A 15,169-nucleotide genomic window follows, 5' to 3' on the forward strand; every position below is an offset into this window, starting at 1 on the left:
GAACTTCTTCTCAAGATTTCTCACCGCGTTGCAGTAACCAGTCATGGCTGGGCTTCTGACGTCCCACTCCTTCATCACTTGATTAACTACCAAATCTGAGTCGCCATAGACCATGAGGCGACGGACGCCGAGTGAGATGGCCATGCGCAACCCATACAGGAGTGCTTCATACTCTGCTTCATTGTTGGAGGAATCAAAGTGAATCTGGAGGACATATCTGAGCTTGTCTCCTTCGGGGGATACCAGAACTACTCCAGCACCAGAACCGTTCAACATCTTGGATCCGTCAAAGAACATGGTCCAGTGCTCCGAGTGAACTTGAGTCGGCAGTTGCTGTTCGATCCACTCGGCGAGGAAATCTGCTATTGCTTGGGACTTGATAGCTTTCTTTGCCTCAAACTTTATATCCAAGGGAAGGAGTTCAATCGCCCATTTTGCCACTCGACCAGTTGCATCCCAGTTGTGCAGAATCTCTGACAATGGAGTGTCGCTAACGACTATAACAGAGTGATCTGAGAAGTAGTGTGCAACCTTCTTCGTGGTCATGTAAATTCCATAGACAAGCTTCTGATAGTGAGGATATCTCTGCTTTGACGGGGTCAGGACTTCAGAAATATAATAAACTGGGCATTGAACTTTGTACGCTTTTCCTTCTTCTTCCCGCTCGACCATAAGTACTGTACTGACGACTTGTCCAGTGGCTGCTATATAAAGCAAAAGAGGCTCTTTGCTGATTGGAGCAGCAAGCACCGGCTGGGTGGAAAGCAGGGCTTTTAGCTCTCCAAATGCTGTATCAGCTTCTGGAGTCCACTCGAACTTATCTGATTTCTTCATCAGTCGGTAAAGAGGCAGCGCCTTTTCACCGAGGCGAGAAATGAATCGACTTAGGGCGGCCAAGCAACCAGTAAGCTTCTGGACATCATGCACGCGCACAGGGCGTTTCATTCGGAGTATAGCGCCTACTTTCTCTGGGTTAGCATCGATTCCTCGTTTGGAAACAAGAAAACCGAGCAACTTTCCGCCTGGAACTCCAAACGTGCACTTTGATGGATTGAGCTTGATATCATACCTTCTGAGGTTGGCAAAGGTATCAGCGCGGTCGGTCAGCAGGTCGGAACCTTTACGTGACTTGACCACAATGTCATCCACGTATGTTTCCACATTCCGACTGATCTGAGTGAGCAGGCACTTATGAATCATTCGCATAAATGTGGCTCCAGCGTTCTTCAAGCCGAATGACATTGTGACATAACAGAAGCACCCGAACGGGGTGATTAAGGCTGTCTTTATTTCGCCGGGTCCATACAGACGGATCTGGTGGTACCTGGAGTAGGCATCCAAAAAGGACAAACGCTCGCACCCAGCAGTTGAGTCGACTATCTGATCGATGCGAGGGAGGGGGAAGTGATATTTCGGGCAGGCCCGATTGATATGCTTGAAATTGATGCACATGCGGAGTGAGTCATCTTTCTTTGGGACCATGAAAACATTGGCTAACCACTCGGAGTGGTAAATCTCTCGGATAAACTCAGCTGCCAAAAGCCGAGCCACCTCTTCGTCGATTGCTTTTCTTTTCTGTACAACGGACCGTCGAAGATGCTCTTTGACTAGTTTCACTTTCGGGTCGACTCGCAAATGATGCTCAACCAGTCCCCTGGGAACACCTGGCATGTCAGAAGGCTTCCATGCAAAGATGTTCCACTTCTCACGGAGAACTGGATGAGCGCTTCTTCCTATTTCGAGTCGAGTGTGGTCAAAATGTGGGTCGGAGTTGCATTGGGGTCCGTCGGGTGGATGTGAACAGACTTCGTCTCGCCAGACGACTGGAATGTTGAATCCGTGGCTGGCTTCTTGGCTCGCAACAAGGCACTGGGGTCTACATTTTTCTGGTATTCTTGCAATTTTGCCATGTCCATCTGGGCATCGGCGATCTTTGAGCCCTTCTGGAAACACTCTTCCGCCTTTTTCCGATTACCAGAGATAGTGATCACTCCTCTGGGACCAGGCATCTTCAGTTTGAGGTACATGTAACAAGGTTGAGCCATGAATCGTGCATAAGCCGGCCTGCCCAGAATTGCATGATATGCACTCTGAAAATCCACGACTTCAAACGCCAACTTTTCTTTGCGGTAATTTTTGGCATCACCAAAAACCACGTCGAGTGCAATCTGACCGAGGGACGCATCCTTCTTGCCCGGGATGACCCCATGGAAACTCATATGGCTTTCACTGAGTCTGGACATCGGAATGCCCATTCCTTTTAACGTTTCTTCATACAGAATGTTTAGGCCACTGCCACCGTCCATCAGGACCTTTGTCAGTCGAGTGCCTTCGACCATCGGGTCGACCACCAGCGCTTGCCTCCCAGGGGTGGCGATGTGCGCTGGATGATTAGACTGGTCGAATGTAATGGCAGTCTGCGACCATTTCAAGTAACTGGGTGTCGCCGGAGCGACCATGTTCACTTCTCTGTTGATGACTTTCAATAGACTCTTGTTTTCAACATCAGCAAAAATCATCAGAGTGGAATTCACGTGAGGATAACCATCATCATCTTCTCCTTCACTCTCAGCCTTGTCTGCCTCCTTCTCCTTTTCCTTGGGCTGTTTCTCTCGGAACTGCTGGATCAGGAGCCGACACTGTCGAGTGGTATGCTTCGGGTAAATGAAATTACCTTCTTCGTCTTTTTTGGTGTGGATATGGCACAGCAGATCCAACATGTCATTTCCATCCTGATCTTTTACTTTCTTGGGGTTCCACGGCCCTTTGGGCTTCCCCTTGAACTTTTCTTGGACCACAGCCAAGGCCTCACCCGGAGCAGCTGGTTCGGCCTTGCGTTTTTGTTTCCGACTGGAGTTTCCTCCTCCGGCTTCGTGGGCGACTGCTTTGTGCTTGCCGCTCCGCAGTCGCTCCTCCTCTTCACCATTGGCATACTTGGTGGCGATTTCCATCATCCGAGTCAGAGTCATGTTTCCTGTTCGACCGAATTTCAGGTTCAACTCCCGATACCTGACGCCTTCCTTCAAAGCACAAATTGCCTGATGATCACACACATCTTCCACCGTGTGGTGCAGGGGGATCCACCTCTGGATATAATCTCTCAAAGTTTCATTCGGTTTCTGGACGCAACACTGTAATTCTGTCAAACCTGCTGGCCGCTTGCAAGTACCCTCAAACGTTCTGACAAACACTCGGGCGAGATCTTCCCAAGTATAGATGCTGCCAGGTGCCAACTGATTCAGCCATGCCCTAGCCGAGCCCTCCAACATCAGAGGAAGGTGTTTCATGGCCACCTCATCATTGCCGCCACCAATCTAGACAGCCACTCGGTAGTCTTCGAGCCAGGTGTCAAGCTTGGACTCTCCGGTGAACTTACTGACTCCAGTCGCCAACCTGAAGTTGGGGGGAATCACTGCAGCTCTGATAGCTTTGCTGAAGCACTCTGGGCCAGAGACATGCACCCTATTGCTGGTTTGCGGGCCTCTGTCATGGCCATCTCGATGAGCTATGTTTCTGTTGACCAAGCCTTGTACGAGAATAGATCTCGCATCAAAGCCTGGCTCCCTGGGGTCGACTGAAATACCTCTTCCGACGCTGTTAGGGCGCCTGTCTTCATGTGGCCACAGCACGTATGACCCACTCCTTGGAGGAGGCGTGGGCACTCGACGACGACCATCGCGATCGGCTCGACGATCATACTGCTCCTGGTTTCTGTACTGATCACGCCGCTCTCCACACCCCTCACGCCTCGGGGGCGATCTCGGGCCGACTGGACCGTATCTGCGACCACAGATCTGCTATGGATCCTATCCCGCGACTGAGACATGGCCGTATTCTGCTCTCCTGCTGCCCGAAGCAAGGCCCTGATCTGCGCCAGACCTCGGCCAACTTCTGACTGGGAAGGTTGAATCGACTCTGCTATCCAGGCAGCAGCTGCTAGGTTTTGGATCGGTGTCTGGTATACCTGAGCCGGAGGTGGAAAAAGTTGGCGTCGGCTGGACTCAGGAGCACGTTGACGAGCGCGATCGTCGAGTGCGCGCTGTAGATTCTCCAGTCGAGTGCGCTCAGCCAGATTGGCCAAGCGAGCCTGTTCCAAGGCCTGGGCCTCGGGCGTTTCTCCAACTATAGAAGTATGCAGGGCATCCATGTTTCGGCGACGAAGTTCTTCTCTCTGCTGCGAGGAGAGAGGCTCGGGGCGGTACTCCTCGTGAAAGCGCGACGGATCGCCGTTCCCGTCACCTCCGTATTCACGATCGAAGCCAGGAGGACCGCGTGGTCCATTGACCATCAGGACTTCCGCTGCCGAGTCATTGCTGCCGCACTCGGATGCAGTCTCTATGGAGCCGGTCGACAGATCGAACAGGTCGTAGAGAGACTCGTCGGGCTCGAGCACCGCGACTTGAGGGGTGGCCGACTGGCAGGCCACTGCATGCTTCACCCACCGTTGAATCCTCGACCGGCCGGTGCGCTTGCTCCGGCGGGTCGTAGGGAGGGGGAAAGCCGTTGGAGTCGACTGGTACTAGGTTGACGGTTGCCGCAGGAGGACGCCGCGGACGCATGCGTGAAAGTGCGTCGCCCCGCGGGCGGGGAGCGCGTCGACGTCGAGTGGTGCCTCCTGAAGCCAAGCGGAGTCGTCGGCGACAAACACGAGCGCGCCGAGACGGATCTCGCGGCCCTCAGCCAAACCTTCGCCTGGAACCATGATGATGGCTATCGGAAAAAATTGCAACTTCTCCAATAAGTCGCTAAGACACCTGCCCCACGGTGGGCGCCAATTGTCGTGGATCTAAGACTGACAGTAGAATGGGGGGTAGGTATGAGGAGGCAAGATCCTAGCTATGGAGTAGTTGTACTCACGAGTTTTACGAGTTCAAGCCCTTCTCGGAGGAAGTAACAGCCCTACGTCTCGGTGCCCTGAGGCGGTCGACTGGATTATATGTGTGTGTGTGAGTTTACAAAAGTGCGAACCCCTGTCCCAGAGGAGGGGGTGGCTTATATATAGAGAGTGCGCCAGGACCCCAGCTCCCCTCCGTTACTCAGGGTTCAATGCTCATAAAGGAAAGGCGTTACTGGTAACGTCTACAGTAAAATGTCATAAATGCTCATAATGACATGGTTTAAGTCCTAACCGTAGGGTTCCTCATCTTCTGGTGGTCGAGTGTCTTCAAGGTGGTCGAGTGAGCGCATCTCCGCGGTCGAGTGGATGATGATTTCTCTTCGACTGCTTCTGATTCTTTGTAAAGATGTCCTTGGGAAGGGTATGCTGGACAGGTCCATGACCCTACCCTAGGTACATAGCTTCATCACGCGCCACCGTGGAATTCCACATACAATACATTTCTCTCTATTCCATCTTGTCTCCTGCGGCAGTGGACACAGCCAGATAATCCACGTGTGGAACGCTCCCCACGAGCGAACTAGGAGTGGAGGTGGTGAACTAGGATGGGGACTAGGCGATCGAGGAGGAGGTGTGGCGGGCGCTGCCGATGATTACCATCAGGGTACTGCTCGATAAGGGCGATGACTCCACGCGCCATGCCATCTCTATGCTGCTCGCAAGTGAGGCTATCATGATGAGTAGCCGGCACGACTGGATTCATGACGGGGCGTGACCTGATTTGGGGCTATCGTGACCTGGTGCACCGCTTACAGAGCAAAATGTCTTGCCACCGCCCTCCTCATCTGAGGCGACATCGCGGGTGACGTGTTCACGGGCACAATAACCTCCCTGCTAGGGGCGCAATTCATCTTCTTTTTAATTAGGATGCATTATGTAATTTCAGGGACCCTTTTATAAATTTCATTGTTAGCTGGTGTGCCTCAAGGTGGGTTCAATCAATCAGAAACTTCATTAAAATGGATTAAATAATCTGTTTTTCTATAGGATGACACTTGCCATCCTAAGAAATTGACTTACCTCATTAATATATGTAAAATGAGCTTTGAATTGATGTGTAGTTTTCTCAAAAAAACACCAAAAATAAATAATATTTCTAAGAAATTTCTGTACGCATTTTCTACAAACCGAATATATTTACAAGAAAATTTTCTTCAGAATCCTTGTTCCTATGTTTTTTTTGTAAAAATCCTTCAAACCGACTAAGGCCTCTCGTATTCGTCAAGCTCCACATGTCGTGTGTGTAGTGGTTAGAGTTATGTGAGGGTAGTATAGTTGCGTATGTCAGGCATCTATACCTTGTAGTTGGTGTATCTGAAAAAACAATTTTTTTTTCAAGAATTTCAGTAGTACTGTATTTAATTCTGTTTTTCTTCGAAAGTGCTTGATTTCATTTGCGACATCTTCAAAACTTAAGCAAAGCCCACCCGTCGTTGCAGCCACGCACCTCTTCTCCCCTCCAATCGCCTGTGAGCATGATAAGAACCTTCCAGAAACTTCTGCAACCAACCCGCGGACCCCACTGGGCTTCTACTCCCCTCCGCCGCTTCTGCGGCCGCGCCCCGGCCCCGCCTGCGCCCGCCGGCGGCGACATCTTCCAATGGAACTCCGCCATCACCTCCCACCTCCGCGGCGGCAGGGTGGCCGCCGCGCGCCGACTGTTCGACGAAATGCCTGAGCGGAACGTGTTCACGTGGAACTGCATGATCTCGGGCTTCGTCCAGAACCGGATGCTCGCGGACGCCCGCAGGGCGTTTGACGCGATGCCCGCGAGGAACTCCGTCTCATGGGCGGCGCTCCTGACCGGCTACGCGCGGAGCGGGAGGGTCGTCGAGGCCAGGGAGCTCTTCGACCGGATGCCGGACCGGAACGTGGTCTCCTGGAACGCGATGATGTCGGGCTACATGCGCAACGGGATGGTCGAGCAGGCGCGCGAGCTGTTCGACGCGATGCCGTCGAGGAACGACGTCTCGTGGCTGACCATGATCTCCGGTTACATCAGGAGGCGGTGTGTCCATGAGGCGAGGGAGCTCTTTGACCGCGCGCCTTCCCCGTCGACGTCTGTCTGCAACGCGTTGCTGTCGGGTTACGTCGCGCTTGGTTGCTTGAAGGACGCCGAGGAGCTGTTTGTCCGGATGCAGAGACGGAACCCTGTCTCGTGGAATGTTATGATCACAGGCTACGCGCGGGCTGGGAGGATGCAGGTTGCGCAGAGCCTGTTTGATGAGATGCCCCAGAAGGACACGATATCTCGGACAGCCATTATGCGTGGGTACTTGCAGAATGGAGACGTTGATGCTTCGTGGAAGGTGTTCGAGGAAATGCCTGATCGGGATGCTATTGCTTGGAACACAATGATCGGTGGTTTCGTGCAGAGCGAGAGGGTGGATGATGCGTTGAGATTGTTTGCTGAGATGCCAAATAGGGATCTCGTATCTTGGAACACGATCTTGCAAGGCTATGTTCAACAAGGGGACATGGCTAGTGCAAATACCTGGTTTAGAAGAATGCCAGAGAAAGATGAGACCTCGTGGAACACATTGATCTCTGGGTACAAAGATGAAGGAGCACTAGCTTTGCTGTCAGAAATGACCAGAGGAGGACTCAGGCCAAACCAAGCCACTTTGAGCGTTGTTATTTCTATCTGCGCCTCTCTTGTTGCGCTCGGATGTGGAAAAATGGTGCATCTCTGTGCAGTCAAAACTGGCTTTGAGCGTGATGCTTTGGTAATGAGCTCATTGATATCTATGTACTCAAAGTGTGGGCTAATCGCTGAAGCCTCACAAGTTTTCGAATTGATGTTGCAGCGAGATACAGTGACATGGAATGCCATGATTGCGACATATGCTTATCATGGTATGGCTGCTGAAGCTCTGAAACTCTTTCACAAGATGACTGAAGATGGGTTTCGTCCAGACCATGCAACCTTTCTTAGTGTATTGTCTTCTTGTGCACACAAAGGCTATTTATATGAAGGTTGTCGTTATTTTAGAAGCATGCAAGAAGATTGGAACTTGATTCCTAGGTCTGATCACTATTCCTGTATGGTTGATCTCCTAGGAAGATCTGGTTTTGTACACCAAGCTTATGCATTCACAAGAAAAATCCCATCTGACCTTCAAGTAAATGCATGGGAGACACTGTTTAGCGCATGTAATGCTCACGGAGATGTTCAGCTTGGAGAAGTCATTGCAAAGAATGTCCTTCAGGCGCAACCTTCTGATGGAGGAATGTATACACTCTTGGCAAACTTATATGCTGCCAAAGAGATGTGGAGCAGTGCTGCCAATGTTAGAGGATTCATGAAAGAGCAGGGCTTAAAGAAGGAGACAGGGTGTAGTTGGGTTGAGCTGAAGGGGGAGGTTGTTTCCTTCTCATCAAATGACAATACACATCCCCTAATTGATCAGATATGCCAGGAGGTTGATAACCTTTCTGTCATGATAGAAGGGGCGATGTGATAAGGTTATGAAAAATGGAACTCTAGCAGTCTGTGAGATCAGTTGACGGCACTGTTGGCTCCAGAGTCCAAAATTTGGGAAAACACAGTCTTTTTTTGTCAGGGGCCGGGGGTACGCCCAAATGAGTTCTTGAAAGGATAGGATAGTGATGTGTTGGAGCCTGTTCAATTCTTTAGCGATGACCCCTTCCAAGATCGTAATCAAGAAGTTAAAAACAAGACAGTGAGGTACTGGAGCCATCAACTCTGCATTAGTGGTATTCCTTTAAATTTCATTCAGACATTCATTTCTCAGCAAAGAGTCAGAGTTTCTCAGCAAGACTACATTGGCCCACTATATCAATATTTTAGGATAAACCAGATAAGAAAAGTCTGCATTGTCTTATCAGCCAATAGCAGCATATGCATACAACTAGATGTCGCTGTCATGACAGGCAAGATATTTTTCCCATCACAGCAATTGGAGACCACACAGTAATGCCTTGCCAAACAGACTGGTACTTCGATAGCAATTTCCCTCCACTACCACACACTGGTACTCTCTCCCTCTCCCCCTACCCCTCTCGCCCTCCGTCTGAACCACCCACCCCCAGGCTTCAATGGCCATGGCAACCAATTATTCAATCTCCAACGCACCATTTACCTTTAAACCATCTGCCCCGCATAAACAAGTACACCATCCCAAACAAGCTATATATTTCATCCCTTTCTTTCCCTTTAAATTTGAGCTTTCTATTCATGCATTTTGTTTATTTTGTGAAGGTTCCAAATTGGAGATTTCCTACAATTAGCAGTGGTGATGGTGGTGGGAGCATTTTCACTATATCAAGGAGGAATTTAAGAACTTGGTTCCATGTCTGCGCTGTCACTGGGGACCAGAGCACCCGTGACGTCTTCAGTGCAAATTTCCCAAGCGATTACACAGAACTCATAGTGCAGGTAATTCCGGTGAAAACTTGTTTATTGACAACTGGTAGTTCCTACAATGTTCTGGGGCCTTTGGTGTGGTGCCAGTTTTACATGCCCATATTAGTCGCTTTGCTTATATGGGCCCTGCATCTCATTGTGTGCAGCTGTACTTGAGATGAACACACACCTCAAATGACCAAATGTTAAATCCTTTGTCTTTCAGGCAGTTGTGAAATATCTGTATACTAGCTACGCCATTTGTGACATATTATTGAAAAATATTTCGGTGGCCTACTTTGCTTATTGAACTTACCTAGATAAGCAGTAGAGTGGTTTATGCATTGTCAGTTTGTTACGCATGTTACATATTCAATTGGGCTACCTTCGCAATTAGGTGGGAAAACCAACATTCCACATTTAGGCGCAGCATTTTTTAGATCTATCTCTTCATGCTGCAAAGTTATTGTTGCGGACAGTTGTCAGGCAGATTGTTACTCGACGCAATCCTAATCCCTCTGGTGCTGATATTTGGAGTTTCAGCTGGGAACCTCTTTCTGGGCAACCAAGATCTACAACCTTTCCTTCAGCTCCATCCAAGACCTTATGTACTCCAACTGGATATGGAATTCCAAATCCCCTCTAAAGTCATGGATTTCTTCTGGCTTCTTCTCAATGATCGCCTCAACACCAAGGACATGCTGAGGAAGGAATTTACACTTAGATGATGGTGTCAACTGCATTCTTCGCAATGAAGGGCTCCTTGAGAACAAGGATCATCTGTTCTGGACCTGCAGCATCAGCAAGGATAGTTGGGAAACTCTTAACCTCTTCCCTTGTTGTGATGTGATGGGATGGAAAACCTGTTATCCTCTGCCAAAGCCTTTTTAAACCTTTCTTGATGGAGGTCATATTGCTGCCTGGAACATTTGGAAACAGAGAAATTTCCAAGATTTTTGGAAATGCCAATCCTAGCCTAACTCCTAGTCCTTCGTTTTTAAGAACCTCTTCCTTCTTACAGAATGAAGGAGATTAATGATTAATCGACCATATCTTACCACTTGGCTGGATAGCCAGGGCTGAGCTTCTTTGTTCTTCTCTTTGTACTTTCACCTCACCCCCTTCTTTGTAAATGTCGTCTTTTCATACATTTTACTGTCGGGGCCTGCTCAATAGTTTCAGTTAAAAAAGCGAGTAACAGATATGAATGGTTGTGTGGAGTTTTGTGCCCAGCAACTCGACACTATACTGTATCTGGATACTGTAGACTGGATAGAATCCGTGAACATCCTAAATTGGTGGTACAGTTTGAGCTAACCTTGTTGGTACCATCTTCTCTCACATGCTTATGCGGCAGAGAGGGCGATCATATTAAGTCCTTACTTTGATGACGAACAATGCAATTAGTGCATTCACTGTAGCTTGGATAACAGTGTTTCTTCTGAAAGAAGATGCATGAATGATGTTAGGACTAATGGGCTATACCTGTAGTGATTTCAGGCTAAAGAAGCTACAGAATCAGCTTTTAAGGATGGAAAACAGCTATTGGTGAGTGACTGGACCGTCATTCTTATCACATACTTGGCTTTACTTTTTTCTTTTCTCTTCTTTTTTGCCAGTGATTTTGTATATATCATATAATACAGGAAATAGAGTTTCCTACAGCAGGACTACAATCTGTACCAGGTTCCACATAGATGAGCTTTCTGTATACTTAACTTACTATAAGTTATTTGTAACGTGAAAAAGCTCCAATTTGTTTCTGTTCAGGTGATGGCGAAGGTGGAATCGAGATGACAGGAAGCATGCTTCTCATTAGAGAATTTTGCGATCGCTTCGTACCTGCAGAGAAAGTTACCAGGACCAGAATTGTATGTCTTTCTTTGCATTCTTCTATTCATTAGTATCTATGCCTACAATTTAGTTTTGTGAGTGGATTTGGACCTCCATTATAGCAAGCAAGCTTATGCTTTACAGTAAAAAAAAAGCAAGCTTATGCAATGGTACGCTTTGGCCGATACCATGTGATTAAAGTATTTTATTTTGGATAGTAACGAACTTTAAATAGGTATACTTGTATTGTGCTCAAGTTTCTATTCCTTTGAATCTTTTTCCGAATTTAACTGTTCCGTCTCAACATGTTTCAGTTCTTCCCTGAGGCAAAAGAGGTTACTTTTGCGAGACAGTCAGCTTTTGAAGGGTGTTCATTGAAATTGGATTACCTAACAAAACCATCCTTATTCGAAGATTTTGGTTTTACAACGAAGGTCAAAATGGCAGACCGTGTGCGGCCTGAAGACGAGATATTCCTTGTGGCTTATCCCTATTTCAATGTCAATGGTGACCTCTGCTGATTTTTGAAATTTGAGCTATCCCTCCTTACTGTACTGTTCAGTCAAAGTTGAGGTTTGCTGCTATAATAAGATGTCAATGGTGTTTTGTAGAAATGCTTGTAGTGGAAGAGCTTTACAAGGAAGCAGTTCTTAATACAGAACGGAAAATGATTATCTTCAATGGAGAACTAGATCGGATAAGAAGTGGATGTATCCTTCAGTATAGAACTTCATGTTTAATTGATTATCTTGAACGTAGTAGAAACAATTATTCTGTGATTCTGGTTTTATAAATTTGACTTCCTTCATAAGCGAAGATTACCCGCCCTTTTTCTATCCAAAGCTGGGTGAACTTTCCAAGACCTTTCTTCCGAAACTGGAGACCGTATACTATATTCACAATTTTAAAGGGTCCAAAGGGGGAGTACTTTTCAGGTTTGCATTCTTTTCCTGAACATGTTGCTCCGTCCAATCCATATTGATTGTCGCTGCTTTAATACAATTTTAGTATAAAGTTGTACTAAAACAGCGACAATTAATATGGATTGGAGGGAGTATTAACGTTTGGTTTCTCCCCAAATCTACCTTGAATAATGTATAGGTCCATATGTTTGCATGAATAATTTTTAACATAGTCGTATTACAATATATCTTGTGCTTCTGGACATAAATTTGTTAACATCCTTGTTGCGTTGAAATATCAATTCTTGTAGCACTAAAACTCTTATTATTAGCTGCATGACCTTCTACGCATATATAGTTTTTAGGCATTCCTACTTAACGTGTATTATAAGACATATTTTTTTATTCAGCCATCTCGTCCGTACTGTATGCATGTAATAACTCTGTAATGCTGTCTTATTGATGATTTGATATGGTAGTCCGATTAACACAATGCTCTATTCAGTAATCAGTAGGAACCTCACATTGAATAACTTAGCGAAAATATTCTTGTCTGTTCGGCAGGTGTTACCCTGGCCCTTGGAAGGTGCTGAGAAAAGTAGGTGGCAGCTTTGTCTGTTTGCATGAACAAGAGGAGATGCCGTCACTGAAAGAAGTGGCCCTCGACATACTTCCTTCTGCCTAGAAAGTTCCTAGAGTTACCTCAGAGGAAAGGGAAAATAGATATCCTAAAGAAAATGGGGGAAAATGAAGCTTTCAGTAATCATCCGAGGGAAGCAAAAGTCTGCAAGAGTTCTTTCCCAAATGTATATGCTCTAGAGATTCATCATGGTCTTGTTGTGGAGGACATAAAATTTAGGTAGATAGGGAATAGTGGATTGGGGAACGCATGTATCTCCAGTAGGCGCAACACTCATGCCAGGTCAGCTTGTCCTATCTTGGAATACTATGGTGGACCAGATGAATGGCCTGACGCACCTGTGGGGAATTGGAAAAAAAGAACTCATCAATTATAGATTTTTTTCCTGGGGCTTAAACTTGGTACCTTATGGTGGTTATGATATCATGGAATTAATAAGAAATCTTAAATGCCATCCTTGTGTATATCTATGTGGAAAAAGATCCTGATATTGGGGGTGAGGTAACTTGCCTGATGCCTCTGATGGCAGAATTAATGGGGTCATCGAAAGTTCTTCCCCTTTGAGCTCGCCACGGAAGTGTAACATCCGGCACACTCAATGTCTGTTACAACCGGTCTTGCAAATTCCTGTTGGCTCCCAAGCCTAAGCTAAAACGTGAGGAGACCGGGGCACAAGCCAAGTATAAATTGTGAATGTGGCAGAGGCACGTTTGGTGCAAAGAAATGTTTCTACCATGCATTTCAGGGTGGCGCAACTTGTGAAACATCTAGCGTATGTCTCCAATTTATAGCGAGACCTGGCTCTAAGTAGTTGTAGTTGAAATCTTCATGCTACCATATTTTTACTGCTTTCTACATTCTTTTATCCACAGCAGCATATGCATATCTGGATGAAATGCAGAAGTGTGAGGTAGTAGTATTAAATCTTTCTTAAAGCCAGAGGCTCCAGGCGGGTGACTACGGCCATGTCCAATGTGGGGCGCTTGGGCAGGCGCCACTGATTGATTGGCAGTTAGAGCCATCAAATCTTGGCATCGGAGGTTGCGGGGTGCAAAGAGATGCGTTGGGCGCTTCCTTATTTTCTTCCCCACATTGGTGCATAGACAATTTAATTGGCGTATGATTAGCTCCCATGGTCAGGTAGGGCTCTTAGTTATTTTCTAATTTAACAATATTATTTTTTCCTCCATAAGTGCCTGGTCAGGCGGCCGGCCTTGTAGATGGCCTAAATCCTAGCATAAACCCTAGCCGCCACTCCATCTCCGCACCCTGGCGGCGTCAGGGAGACTAATGATCGTGGGGGTATGCTATGGAGGGTTCGGTGGATTTTTGTGGGCCGGCAACGGGGATGCTCCATGCAGTGTTAGTGTTGCAGCGCAACGATCCTCAACGAAGGCCTGGCCTGGCTAGGTCATCGGAGAAGAGGGCGTCGGTGCATGGTTCTGAAGGGTGGCGAGCTCGACATCAATGTTGACCTGGCATGCAGTAGCGTGGGTGATTTTTTTCTATTGTTCTTTAGGTATTCGTCGTGTTTGATTTGAGGTATCAAGGCAAAAATGTTGCCCCAGTGTAGGAATAACGTTATCCCCGCCCTTTCCCTATCCTGTTTGTGTGCTTATCACCGGTGAAGGGTGTGTGGAGCATATGCATATAAATAGGGATGCCGGTAAGTACCGAACGTTTGTGATTTTCCCATGGCAAATCGAAAGCTTTTATTTTGGCAATTTATATACACAAAAAATGACAAGTTTAGTTGTCAAGCATGGCAATTCCGTCTTCAGTTTGTTGTTTGCCAGAAAATTGCCATGCTTATCAACTAAACTTGTCATCCTTGCATTAACTAAGTTGCCATAAAAAGACGTTTGATTTGCCACGGGCAAGTCCCGAACGTCCAGGATTTATCATTTTCGTACAAATAATATATGAAAGAAATAAAAAGAAAAAAGAGAGTAGAAAAAGAAAAAAAAGAAGGGTTTGCCGAGTGTCACATGGCATAAACTGGGCAAAACATATGTTTGTCAAGTGCCACGTGGCAGGAATTTGGCAAAACATGTGTTTGTCCATTGCCACAGGACAGGAACTCAGCAAACGTGCGATTTACCAAGTGGCTTCCTTTTGCTTAGGAACTCGATAAAGATCATGCTTGTCTAGTAAGTATCCAATGAATGGCAGTCGACAAACAACTAGACAAAAATCGGAGACTTCAGTAGTCTACTATAAAATGCAGAAAAATGTAACATGTGACGCTAATAGACAACCCACAACTTATTGATCTGCTCGCTGCTTTGGTCTTTCCTGTACCGGCGGTACGGTCACATCTCTTCAGTGCATCGATCCTCGATTCCAGAGTGGAAAAAACCCTAGCAACCGCAATCTTTCTCTCTCAGCTCTCGGTGGAGGTACACAGGCGCGAACCAGCGGGAATTTTGTTTAGACGCTGGACGACCACTCCGGCAGCGACCCAATATACAATCTAACAGTCCGCTGATAACACATGATCAAGTCCAAGGTCTCCTTGCTAGGTGCACCGT

General features: G+C 47.1%; 1 protein-coding gene across 6 annotated transcripts; it reads left to right on the forward strand.

Moving 5' to 3' along the window:
- The first annotated feature begins 6,281 nt into the window (after positions 1-6,281).
- Positions 6,282-13,104, forward strand: LOC123131993 (protein LPA3). 6 transcript variants are annotated; one of them, XM_044551736.1, is made up of 9 exons: positions 8,615-9,028; positions 9,120-9,296; positions 10,764-10,811; positions 10,910-10,949; positions 11,034-11,134; positions 11,411-11,603; positions 11,708-11,806; positions 11,914-12,031; positions 12,563-13,104. In XM_044551736.1, the coding sequence occupies exons 1-9, from the start codon at positions 8,957-8,959 to the stop codon at positions 12,681-12,683; spliced, it is 969 nt and encodes a 322-aa protein (XP_044407671.1). In that variant the 5' UTR covers positions 8,615-8,956; the 3' UTR covers positions 12,684-13,104. The 6 variants fall into 6 exon arrangements, 1 of the variants encoding a protein (XP_044407671.1); XR_006464449.1 differs by lacking the exons at positions 10,910-10,949; positions 11,034-11,134; positions 11,411-11,603; ... (1 more) ...; positions 11,914-12,031; positions 12,563-13,104 and adding an exon at positions 6,282-8,585 and having other exon boundaries at positions 8,815-8,892; positions 10,764-10,812; XR_006464446.1 differs by lacking the exons at positions 10,910-10,949; positions 11,034-11,134; positions 11,411-11,603; ... (1 more) ...; positions 11,914-12,031; positions 12,563-13,104 and adding an exon at positions 6,282-8,585 and having other exon boundaries at positions 8,815-8,892; positions 10,755-10,811.
- The last annotated feature ends 2,065 nt before the right edge of the window (positions 13,105-15,169 follow it).

The sequence above is a fragment of the Triticum aestivum genome, chromosome 6A, assembly GCF_018294505.1.
Source record: "Triticum aestivum cultivar Chinese Spring chromosome 6A, IWGSC CS RefSeq v2.1, whole genome shotgun sequence".
Taxonomy (NCBI): Eukaryota; Viridiplantae; Streptophyta; class Magnoliopsida; order Poales; family Poaceae; genus Triticum; species Triticum aestivum.

Excerpts from the sequence above, each read along its gene's own strand:
- LOC123131993 (XM_044551736.1), top strand. The coding sequence starts at position 8,957 with ATGGCCATGGCAACCAATTATTCAATCTCCAACGCACCATTTACCTTT. Across the intron at positions 10,812-10,909 it reads AGGATGGAAAACAGCTATTG|GAAATAGAGTTTCCTACAGC; the intron begins GTGAGTGACTGG and ends CATATAATACAG. Across the intron at positions 10,950-11,033 it reads AGGACTACAATCTGTACCAG|GTGATGGCGAAGGTGGAATC; the intron begins GTTCCACATAGA and ends GTTTCTGTTCAG.